General features: G+C 33.8%; 1 protein-coding gene across 2 annotated transcripts in view; it reads right to left on the reverse strand.

Annotated features, from left to right (window-relative positions):
- The window catches only part of gwl (serine/threonine-protein kinase greatwall), a 110,503-nt gene that overhangs the window by 33,057 nt on the left and 64,178 nt on the right, over positions 1-13,268 (reverse strand). For both annotated transcript variants that reach the window (XM_085810866.1, XM_085810865.1), the window contains exons 9-10: positions 4,983-5,767; positions 1,831-1,963 (exon numbers count right to left, since the gene is read on the reverse strand). In XM_085810866.1, coding sequence (XP_085666992.1) covers positions 1,831-1,963; positions 4,983-5,767 — 918 coding nt within the window. The remainder of the gene's footprint in view (positions 1-1,830; positions 1,964-4,982; positions 5,768-13,268) is intronic.

The raw sequence follows: 13,268 nt of genomic DNA on the forward strand, positions 1-13,268 counted from the left end.
TACAATCAATGAAACAAACTAAACTTTTAAAATATATTTTTTATGTCAAAATCAATTAATTATATTAGAACTAGCCAGAAAAGTTTGTCTTAAATCTTTCATTAAATGCTCACATTTTTAAACCTCTTTTTTTTTTCAATTTTTTAAAACTAAAAATTTTATTTTTTTTCACTATACACAACAGAATAACTCAAGAAATTATATCTTATATATTTATCTTCCAGTTGACAAAGAATGAGACAAAGCAATGAGCCAGTTTGTTTAATCCTTTAGCATTATGTGTCTGCTTCAGCTACCCACCTTCCAAAAAAGGAGCAATAACTAATAAAATGGTACATTTAATTTTTAAGCATACTTGTTAATTTTTCAGATGGTATTCTAAAATGCTTTTATTACAATTGCAAAACTCAGCAATTACATCGCCACCTAAGCTCAGTATGATATTTTCTATGGAAATTTAGTTTATACAACATGTTATGTAAAGCATAAATTAGCTTCATAATGCTACTTTCTGTAATAAAGTTTAATGTTAGAAAAAACTGAAAAAGCTCATTTATTTTGAAATAAATTAATGTTGTTAATTTCTCTCTTCTCTGCCCCCTCCAGCTGGATTATTTCCAACAAAAAATTCTTTTGATATTCTTTGATATATTCCAAAATTAAAAGTTAAGAATTATAATTTCTGTTTTAAAATAAATTTCTGAATTTTCGTAGCTAATTTGGCACTCGTTCTTTATCTGAGACAAGCGCGTCACCTGCATCACCCTTGTTCCGGCTCTATGCAAACTTGTCAAAATCTCCACCAGCTTTGATGGTTAATGGGATTTCATAATAAGATAAGATGTTTTACTTTCATATTTTTAAGGCATTTAAAAATACCTCAGCTTTTATGTCTGAAATGCTTCCCCCCCCCTTATATAATATTAAAGGTAGGCTTTTGATGTTCAATCTAATAACAAATAAGATGAATGCTTTTATAATTTTAGACAGGAAGAATCTCCTTCCTTTCATTTAGTTTTCCTAAACCATAATAAACTGCATTTTTTATAGGCTCAACTATCTGGAATTTTTCCATATCTGCCATTTCTTCAACTTTCCAGACAGTCAAACTTTTACTGTATGTTTATGCCATCAATGCATGTTCCCCCCCCCCCAATTTTCTCCAAAGATAAAAGGAAGTTATATCTCAACAAAACCAGAAGCTTTGTTTGCTTCTCAGCTTCAGTTTCATTTGCTACTAAGACAGTTTTTATTTTCTAAAAGAAACTGCAATCATAACTGCATGATGTAAAGTGTTGGTTTTTTTGGTACTTTCTGATTATCTGCCCAACAGTCCCAAAATTTCATGTTTCAGCATCCCCCCAAAAAAAATCAGTATTTAATTATTAACACAACTATGTTAGAATTATGCAATCTGAGTAGAAAAGTCTTTATTTATATAGCTGCTTCAGTCAAGGCCATTCCTTATCAATAGCAATAAAATAATTAAAAGAATATGGACTTCAATTTGAAAAACCTTACTTTTCTGGATGGCCAAATATTTAACTTAATAAACAGTTATTTCCCATTTTACACATTCGCAATACCTTCTGTTTTTGAAAAGACTACTTAGAAATTAAGTAAGAATTTTGTACCATTAAATGGATACATAAGAAAGGGGGGAATGGGCTTAATAAAATATGAATGTGAAAATACCAATAATTATTTAATTTTCTCTATATACCAGTAATCTTCGTATCAAATAAGATCAATTATAAAATACCAGTCATGAATTATTATCATAGTAATGAAAGAAATAAGCAACAAAAATAATAAACAGTAATTCCTTACTGTGTTCTTTATGCAATAAAAGCTCAGGAGCTAGATAATCAGGAGTTCCTAATATCCGCTGATTGGATGAAGGTTCTGGTCCTCTGCGTACACTTTTAGGTGTTCTGTATGGTGTTTGAGAAAGATGCAAAGCCTAGAATAAAAAAAAATTTAAAAAAAAAAAAGAATGAAATAATAATAATAGTATTCAATTTTGATTTAAAAACAAAAATCATTGTTTATTGCAAATCCCCTCCTTCACAATTATGTAAATTTACTTTTGCATAGAAGCTCGTGAATTTTATATAACAGTATGAGATTTTTATTATGTAAACAAATGCAAAAGAATTCTTCCCAGATACAATATGACATAAAAGACCAATTACATAATAAGTACTGAAACTCTAAAATTCTCAAGTTTTCAACAGCTGGAAAAGGGCAGAGAAAAGAAATGAGATGGAAGATTGGATACTTCCTTAAGTAGCCACTGCACTTAAATTTCAAAATTGACACACTTAATCTGCAATGCACAAATTTCAAATTCTTCTGTGGTGGCTGCCCTATTAAGGAAATACCAAAGCTTGCTATTAATCAGAAACTTTCAAAATTTTAATGATCAGGTCACACTGTTTCGCAGAGAAAAACATTTTTATTTACGAAATTTATTCAGCAATCAAATAATGATGAAAAATATGCATTCAATTTGTATCATTTGAAAGTATGTATTTTTTTATTACACAACTTATTTTTAACATCAGATAATATCAGCTGATAATTTTTAAGGATGAAGATTGTCTACTTTGAATTTAAATAACAAATAGGACTCACAATTTTTGAATGAACTTTTTTTTAAACTTACACAGCACAATATTGAAAAAATAAAGATGGCACTGTTTTTCAAATACAAAAGACATATTTCATAAAAATCGATTTTGAAAGTAAGATATAGCTAAAAAAAAACACATAAAAAGTATGGAACACATCACTGCCTGCAAATTTATGCTTAAACCAAAGTTACTATTTTCAGTAAAGTGGTGCTCTTTAAATTGTATTTTTACTATACTTATAAATTTTAAGTTTACTGCATGCACACAAATTAGTTTAATATACATATAAATTTATATGATAATAACTTTTCCTGTAATCTTGCAGGTAAACCCAAAAACTTAAAACTAAGAAGAAAGTCTTTAAAAATAAAATTACATACATTAAAATTTCAAATCAGACAAACTGCAGTTAAAAAGTCCTGGAACATGTAGGAACTTTTGGTATAGTACTTCAAAACAACTGAGTTAAAAATTTAGCTATCTAAATTTTAATTAAAGACACTTTTTAAATAAATTTTATAATCATAATTCATTAAAAATGCATTTTATAGCAATTAGCGACCGACAGAAGCAGGAATAGTGTCAATATGCTTGAATAATAATTGAATTATGTACAGTCAGACAGTAATAGCAGGAACTTGATGTAAAGTACTACATAAGATCATTAAAAAAAATCTTTTTTTTTCATATATTACAGACTGGAGCACAGATTTTGAAGAAAAATACATAATTTTAATTTCAACTAGAGATCATCAGATGAGCACATCAATCGTGACACAAAAAACAGTTTTTCTATAAAACATATCCACAAAACCCTACTTGAGTTGATATAATAATTCTTCTCAAGCAGTGACTTCTTTTTCAAACAATATTATCCCCTAGACTCTTTCTAAAGCAGGTTTTACTCTAAACATTAGATTAAAAAATATTAGATTACAGAAACAAAGTAAAATTTATTTCCATTACCAGCCGGTTAGAAAATGTTTAGTAGAAAGTAAATTGTGAGACAAGAAAATGCACTTTTTGCCAAGGTAAGCTTAATTTTCACCCACTTTGGATGCGGTTTGTTCACTTTAATATTAGCTTATAAGCAGAACCCACTTTTTTTTTTTTAAATATATTTAAAATATCAATTTTTTTAAGGCTGAAAACTGTTATCCCAACTTTTCCTTAAAATGCAATTATAGTATAATAAGTTGAAAAGTAACTATAGCTTTTATTTCATTTTTATTGAGCAATCATATATTTATAATTTTAATTAAATTTCCCTTCCCTGCAATTCTTAAAATGAGTAGTTTACTTAAAATCAAACTAGACTGGAGAAATAAGACAACCATTTTCATGAAAATATATATGACACTAGCAACTTTCTAAAGACATTACTAACATCTGAGAGTAAACTGATAAGATAAGATAATTTTCTTTATACAGTCATTTGTAATTTCTTGAAATTCAACTAACGTCCTCATGTCTCTTCCTTAAAATTCCATTAAAAAACAATACAATTCTACAACAATCAATTAAGAGAATGCAGAAAATGAGAATGGAACAAAATAATAAAGAAAGAAAATCACTTCCTGAACATATGCAAATTATCTTTTCTAATCAGCATATGATGCCCTTTTTCTTTCAAAGTCTTCTAGTTCAATACGATTATTAATAATTAAACAATAATGGATTAAATATTTTAATATAGAAAAATCTGGGACTGTTAGCAAATGTATAACAGCTAAAGAAATCGATTAATTCTGAAAAAAATTCAAACAATCATTAAATTATACTACAGATTTTGAAAAACTTAATAAGTTTATTGACTCGTCAGCTACTGCAAAGCCTGGAGTTCTGTAATGACTAGTTCAATCATTAAATAAGAATATGCTTAAAAAATTGTTTAAACATTCAATTCGAAAAAAAAAAATCTATATGGATTTTTGAAAAATTATGAAATATTGTATTTTTATCACAAATAAATTAAGAGTACAAAATTTAGAAAAGGGGGGATTCAATAAAAGAGGATCAAAAAAAGATATTTCCAGGTTTGATGCAAAAAAACACAAAAACCAACCTAAATAAAAGAGGGCCAAAAGTTCCTATTTCCTTTTCTCAGAATATATCAGAGGCAGATTAATAGGGCTACATAAGTTGAAATTGCAAGATATCCCGAAATCATTAATTAATTTTAAAATAGTAGTAAACATAATATTGTGTGATGTATGATTGTACAAGATTATTTAAGAAGTTCAAGTAAGACGGGCTTTTTATAAATCTGCTGCAATAATACATTACAGTTTCCCTTTATTTAATATAAGTCTAATAAATTTATAAATATTTAAAATACATACTTACTGCATGAATTTTTGAATCTTTACTTTTTGAATTACCAGGAGTATAGAAAACATTGCTACTCTTCATGTTTTTCAGTTCATTATTTCCAAAACTTGCATCAGGACTACTGTGCTCTGTACAGCTATACTCATTCAATCCTTTAGTATCATTCTCAGGTGTTATCAGTTTCACACTATCCAGACAAAATGCAACATTTCTTTTCAAACTTTTCTCTTCAAAGAATGAAGAATGTAAATGACAGGAATCTACTGAATCAGCCACTGAATGACTAACAGAAGTTTTAAAGTTACCTGTTGGTTTATCTTCACTTAAATCAGTCGTGCTCGAATTTGAACTTAAAAATACACTATCATTTGATGTATTTATTGCATCATTAGAAAAGATTAGAGACATTTTACTGTCACTAAGTTCATCAGAAACTGCCGAATTATTACTAAACTGCAGGTTTGCAAACATAGATGAGATTCCAGCAGATTTTCTTAGTACCATGTTTAAGTCTTCATCTGAGTCAGAGGAGCATTTTCTTTTCTTTGTTCTCTGAATACATATATCTGAACTCTGACTTTTACTCACTTCACTTCTATTACTTTTCTTCACTTCTACATTTTTACAATTACCAGAGGTACCTGAGCTTGATCTAATTTGACGGAAATTTTTTGTTGGTCTTGAGGATAAAATTTTTCGTTTTTTCTTAGGACAGTACGGTGTGCAGCTAGAATTTGAACTGTGGCTTGAATTAGAACCAAAAGAGTCACATCTCTCTAATTTCTTCTGTCTGGAGTTGTCTGAAATCAAGAAAAAGTTCATTTTGGTAAATATATTTCTAATTCAAACTAGCACTGCCAATCTAAATATTAAATTTAATCATCAACTCTTTAGAAAAGGACAATATACAGTCAGCCCTATCTCTGATGACCACTCACGATTCTAAACAATTTCAATCATCTGTGAAGGTGATCATCTTAGAGAAAATGGGTATTGGTGATCTTTTACTTAATTCTTTTAAATATAAGTTAATATTTAAAAAAATATAGAAAATAGATTTCATCCGCAAAGGATGAAAAAACACAGAAAAAAAACCTTACGTCATAAATTTTGCTCAGTAGATTTAAAAACACTAATTTATTAAAAGATATACATCAAATGAAAGTTGCCTAGTTGATTTTCCTTTTTGAGTCTTTAAAAGGCTGAACTTCACAAAATACTACTTAATGATAATATTACTATCAGCCATTAGTCATAATGTTACATGTGTACGTGCTCGTACGAAGGTTGCTATTTATATTTCTGGTCTTGGCCTTGCTAGGTGACCGCAGATGATCCCAATTGAAAGTTTGATATTTTTAACCATAATTTCTTCAGAACATTTTATCATTTTAGCGTGATTTTATCATTTGATTTGTGTTATTTACAGTAAATTGAAAAATTCATCTCAAGCAAAAATTGGAATCGACTTGTGAACATTTTTGTGCAATTATTTTTCATAACTTTCGACGTGGATTATCAAGACAAGAGTGCTTCAATGAACTTAATTCTTTATACAGTGATAAAGTACCATCCTACAGCACCGTAAAAAAAGATGTAACAAATTCAATCGTGGTCGACATTCACTTCAGGATGAATTCCATGAAGGTCACCCAAAATCAGTTGTTGTGCTGGAAAATATCGAAGATGTGCATGAAATGATAAAGCAAGATCACCATGTGGCATACCATGAGACTGAGGCATCTTTGGGCATTAGTATGACAAGCAACAATAAAATATTACATGAAAACATTTGGCCATAGAAAAAGATTTGTTCGTGTTGGATAATCTGACAAATGCTTAAAAGAAGACTCGTGTCAACTGGCGCAAGGAAATGTTGGAAATGTTCAAGGTGCATCAAGGGCTGTGTATAACATCTATACAGGTGACGAATCATGGATCTATGCATATGAGCTCGAAACAAAACAGCAGTCGACTGTATGGGTCTTCCTTCCCCCCCCCCCCCCCCGGGGGTTGACTCAGGCGAACGCCTGGGAAGTACTGGTTAGGATCTGTATCTAGGCAGCCTCAACCACAGAGGTAAAATAACAGACTTCACAGAAGGCCTGAGGGCTCTCAGGACAGAGTAAGGCTCGGCAGGGACCATACTGGTACTGCCTTGTCTGCCCTTGCTCTGTGGAGTCGCAACATTGTTGATTGATCCAAGGCGGGGTGGCATTAATCCTGTTTGGCATCTCTTTGGTTGCATTAGGCCGGGAGCCGTCTCGTTCCAACAGCGTTGTATGGGTCTTTCAAAATGAGCCAAATCCAAAAATAGTTCTTCGCAGGTGAAGCATATCAAAGCAAATGGTTACCTGTCTCTTTGCCATTACCAGTCACATGGCAACAGTGGTGTTACACCAAAGCAGGATGTTCAATACCGAATGGTACATGACCATTTGTTTGCCAGAAGTTATCAGCGAAATTTGAAAAAAAGCAGAAGAGGCGAATCAATCTTCATCATGACAATGTGAGCTCTCACACATCCGCTCAAACAAAGAAATTTTCGACAGGCCAAAACATCGAATTGATAGTCATCTGCCATACAGACCTGATTTAGCACCCAATGACTTTTCTTTTATACCTGCACATCAAAAATAAATTACGTGGTCGGTGATTTGTGACACCTGAAGCAATGGTTGATGCATTCAAAACGCATGTTTTGGAGTTACCTCAATTGGAGTGGGAAAAGTGCTTCAAAAATTGGTTAAAATACATGAAGAAGTACATTTATCTTCATGGAGAATATTTTGAAAAACAATAAAACCAATTTCGAAAATTGGTTCAAACGCATGCAAAAGTGAATTGATCGCCATGGAGAATATTTTGAAAAACAATAAAGCAATTTCGATCATTTTTTCATTATTAGCCCAAAAATAGCAAACCTCTTAATGGATTAAATGCACACAGAACTGATGACAGCTTGATAAAATTTATTTTCCCAAAAGAAACACACTTCTAGAACTTTCCACAAAAGTACTCATACAGCTCTTCTCAGGATGTCAGAACACAGTCAATAGTTACCAGTTCAAACCACTAAAAATGTTAAACACAAGACAATACAGAAAGTATCAAATGCATATTAAAAGTGATCTCTCAATATTCTGAGATAAATTCAGAACTAAATAAACTGACACTCTTTCTGGGCTTATAGCAAGAATTTCTGCTGTACAGGTCATGATGGAAATGTTCTGTGGCTTTAACTATGATGAGTGGCTTTTTACTGGTGACATAGTAATTCCTCTTCATGTTAGACACTTCCTCCAGTATGCCACAACATGTTCTTGACTGTTTATTTCTGGTATGAGAAAACAGCGCTGAACTCTCATTGCTTGTATCTGTGTTGAGAATAAACGGTTTGTCGAGCTCAGGATATGTCAGGATTGTCACAGATGTTTAAACCTTCTTCAATTTGTAAAATGCATCCTCCCATTCTTAGTTCGCACGAACTTTTCCCTGCTTTGTGTTAGTTTATGGAGGCATCTTGCGATGGAAGAAGGGTCTTTCACAAATCTCCTATAGTAGGTGCAATACCCCAGGAAACTTCTCAGCTGATAGGCATTTTCAGGGAGGTCTTCAATCTTTAACTGCTAGCACATTTTCTGGACTTAACTTCAGACTAGCTTCTTTCAATTTCTGAAGCACCACCACAATATTTTCTAAATACTCTTCAAAACTTTTCTCCAAAATGATGATGCATGCCATCCAGGTATATCAGACAGGCTGTGCAGAAAAGACCTCTCAGCAGAGTCTCTATGAGACATTCAAATATTGTCGTTGCATTATATAATCCAAACCTTGGAATGTTTGGATTATATATTTGGATTATACACAGTCCAGTCACATTAATGTGACCATCTGTCAAAAGCCAGAATAACCACCTTTCGCAGAGCGGACTGCTGCGAGACGTGCAGGAAGAGAGTCACATAGGTCCCTGAAGGTGTTCTCTGGGATGTTGAGCCATGCCGACTCTAATGCCGTGGCCAGCTGCGCTAGATTACGCGGTTGAGGATCCATGGCGCGAACAACTCGATCGAGATGGTCCCACAGATGCTCGATTGGGTTTAAGTCAGGTGAGTTTGCTGGCCAGGGGAGGACGGTAAACTCATCCTGGTGCTCTTCGAACCACGCACGTACACTGGCAGCTGTATGGCACCTCGCATTGTCCTGCTGGAAGATGCCATCATCCTGAGGAAAAACAATGCGCATGTAGGGGTGAACATGGTCCGCAAGGACAGATGCGTACTTGTATTGATCCATTGTGCCTTCCACAATGATCAGTGAACCTAGAGAATGCCAGGAAAACATTCTCCAGACCATAATGCTCCCGCCTCCAGCTTGGACCGTTCCGGCAATGGTTGCAGGGTGGTTCCTTTCAGAGGTTTCACGCCTTATACGCCAACGTCCATCTGTCCGATGGAGCATAAAACGCGATTCATCCGAAAACGCAACCTGTCGCCACTCAGTGGACGTCCAGCTGCTGTACTGGCGTGCAAATTCTAGCCTTCGCCGTCGATGAACAGCAGTCAGCATAGGTGCACGAACCAGGCGTCTGCTTCAGAGGCCCAGACGCAGCAATGTTCACTGAATAGTACTTTGGGAGACACTTTTGGTAGCCCCTTGGTTCATTTTGGTGGTCAGTTGCTCAACGGTAGCCCGTCTATCTGCCCGAACGCATCTCCGCAACCGTCGTTCGCCTCTGTCATCTATGGCCCGTGGTGCACCACATTTGCCACGTCGCTGATTTTGGACAGTCCCATTTTGCCATGCACGGTACACTTTTACCACGGCGGCACGCGAACAGTTCACAAACTCAGCCGTTTCGGAAATGCTTCCACCCTTGGCCCGAAAGCCAATGATCATGCCCTTTTGGAAGTCGGATAAATCGCTTCGTTTCTGCATTACGCCAACGATTGAAATGTTTTCCGAAGCCCTCACACACCCTTTATATACGCTCAACTGCACTGTGCTGCCACCTGCCTTCTGTGATTGGTTATTTAACTCTGACATGGAAAGTACGTGGTGGTCACATTAATGTGACTGGACTGTGTATGTTTGGATTATATACTGAGTTCTTGTCCGATACTAACAGCCATATTTTCTCGGTCATCAAGATGTATCCGCTCTTTAAGTCAAGCATGCATTTGTTTTCAGAAAGGGGGTTCTTCAGAATATCTTCAGTTCTAAGAAAGGGTAACTGTCTTCCTTCATGATGTAATTTTGTACTTCTATGGGTCTGTAATATTTGCCACATATGTGGTGTGATAGTAGACAACACTTCAAACATGATGCTAATGACTTTCCATTGACATCAATTTTATCACTGGATACAGTCTGCAGAGTAACTCAGGGCAGCATCCATATGAGTTTATCTTCCAATCGTTGGGCCAGATCTCTTCAGATGATGGTAACATTGCCTCTTGTATCTATGTTCATATTGCAATGAACTCCATATACATGTCTCATGACAAAAAGTCCATTATAGCTGCCTTTCATTGCAGAAAACTGACACATTTTTAAATCCGGCTTCTCAATATCTGGCAACCTCTGCTGTTAATTATTTTCCTCTCCTCCCTGCTGGGAGTGATCTTACCTTTCAAGCCTTAGCATTTTCTGCAATTCCTTCATTCATGGCCTTCATCATCAGAGTTCCAGCACTTTAGAATCTGTTTATCACCACTCATGTTCTGTTTTAAGGCACTGAACTGCCTGGTGAAATTGCTTAGACAAGCAGTCACTTGATCCTGGACTTTGGAGGCAGAATCTATGAGTTGTTTGCTGGGCTGCCTGGAATTTTACGGCATATGCCAAAAGCGCTTTTTAAATCCTTGACATCCACCATATGCAGGGCGTTCTGTAAATTAGGATCCCAGATGCCACCGATTGAGTACTGTAGGGGCAGTACTTATTGTTTCTTATGGTCATTTCAAAAAGGGGGGATAAGGTAGTATTTCAACATCCCTAGCAAGCTCCTGGACTGTTTCCATTCGCTTCTGTTGGGAGGATTTTAACTTAAACCTCCTATAGTCTTAACATCATTTAAGCACCATTTGAGAGATCTTCCTCAATTGAATTAATTTTGAATGCTGCGTCCACTATTTATTTTACATTTAATATCTTTTTGGCTAAGAATTTTTAGTAAATTATGCAGTGAAAGCTTTCAAAAACTTAATAATTCAGAATCATTTCATGAGTTATAAATCCATTTATGTGCCCTATCATTGCTCTTTCTCTATTATTATTATTGCAATCAATTTAAAAATGGGTAGTTTCAAACTGGTTACGACATTTTTAGAAGAACTGTATACATTTACACTCTAATCCTTTCTTTCAAAAAAATCATATGTAACAATTCTTCTTATACATAATCTTTAAAAACTATACAAATAAAAATAAGCAACTGTGCTGTGTCACATATAACTGTTGATTCATCAAACTGAAGGATAAAAGATGAACCTATACTAATGGCATTACGTGTATAATTGTTCTGTTATATTTTCATTCATTTTCTCAATTCGCTTTGTACATTTCAAGAAATTGCAGATTTTTAGCGGCAACAATAATTTCAACCTTGTTATTAAAATCATTAAAAAGTGAATCTGAAATTTCCAAGAAAGTTTCTTTCATAAATTCTCTAGCAAGAAATGATTTAATTTTTATTGATATGTTAATTTTTGTACGTTTGTTGTACTAGCATGCCTTACTTTGAATAATGCAATAATCACTACACATGGTTTCAAAAATGTTTTGTGAAGCTTTTAATTAATAAGCCTTACAATACCTAATTTTATTTTTCCACAAATCATTATTTTGTGGATCTGTTTTACATTTGTAATGTAAGCTTATAAAATGCTTCTTCGGATTACTCTTTTTAGTAACAGCTACACAGGCATTAGATATTAAGCAAGAGCTTTTATCATTAACCCCTTAACTGCCGCAGGCGTATATATGCGCCTTACTCAGCCGATGCATTAACTGCCATGGGCGTATATATACGACCTTCCAAAATACTATCATTTGCTTTGCGCTGCTACCCATAAATTATTCACAAAGCATTGGAATGCAACACCACAAGAACCGTGACAAAGTATGCAAAGGAGGATACTATTTCAGAGAAGTGTGGTTAGAAATTGGAGAGATGGATGTGTCTAAAGCCATGAAAGTAATGACTGGGTGGTATTGGCTGGTGTTGTTTGAGTAAAACATACTTTTTTTTATTCTGTGTCCTCCATTTTTGTTTACTTTTTGTAATAAGTTCCAGGAATAAAGAAAGATATAACAGATGTTTCAAACCCATTTATCTTTTTTGAATTATTTTTTGATGAACTGCTCGTGCTTCGTATTGTTACTAAAACTAACCGTTTTGTAGATGAGTATATGAACCAACACCTTGCAAACTTAAAATCAAGAACAAAATCGTGGCATTCAACCAGTTCAGAAGAAATATATATTTTTTTCGGCATACTGATTTCACAAGGTATAACACTGAAACCTTATATTACACTTTACTATTCTAAAAATGAATAGATCGAAACTCCATTTTAGGGATATTTTTTATTATAAAAACATCATTTTTATTATACTTACGTCTTTTTATTACTTTTACTCAAAACATTAAATTTTGTGCATTCATTTTTTTTTTTTTTCTCTTTTATTCTTTATTTTGTGAAAATAAACAGTTTTTAAAAAGTAAAACTTGCACTTATTTCCCCCCTAATACATTGCATAACTGTGCGCGCTTGTGTGAAAAACCTTGGCACTAGGAAATGAATCTTGTACATTTTCCGCGGCAGTTAAGGGGTTAATCGTCATAAAAAAGTAGTCAAGTTTCCATTTTCCATAAAAAGACCTTTTCATGAAAAATGGAAATTTTTTTTTTTTTTTTTTTTTTTTTTTTTTTTTTTTTCCCTAAACCTTTTGGTTCGATTAATTACAGTAAAGCATGCGAGGGCCATTAGCCTTAGAGAAATGATGCTTTTGTGGATGACTTTCTAAGTGAAACTAGCTTGTATACACGTTACACATGGCCAAAAACCATAAAAATGGCCATGCAACTATCCCATTTGCCAGCATTTGAATCCAGCTCAACTACCAGTGCGTAGTGGGTTTTCCACTGGGGAGCTTCCAAAACTCTTGAAGAATAATTGTTTTTCAGTCACCTTAAACTATAGCTGAAAATAGCATTTTGGTGCAGGGCTTTTCAGAGTTCAAAAAGACCTGATCTATGGGCTGGGAGGAAAGATAATAAATAAATAAGGCCAA

This window comes from Stegodyphus dumicola, chromosome 2 (assembly GCF_044657685.1).
Source record: "Stegodyphus dumicola isolate Sdum_Otavi_A_Nest chromosome 2, ASM4465768v1".
Classification (NCBI taxonomy): Eukaryota; Metazoa; Arthropoda; class Arachnida; order Araneae; family Eresidae; genus Stegodyphus; species Stegodyphus dumicola.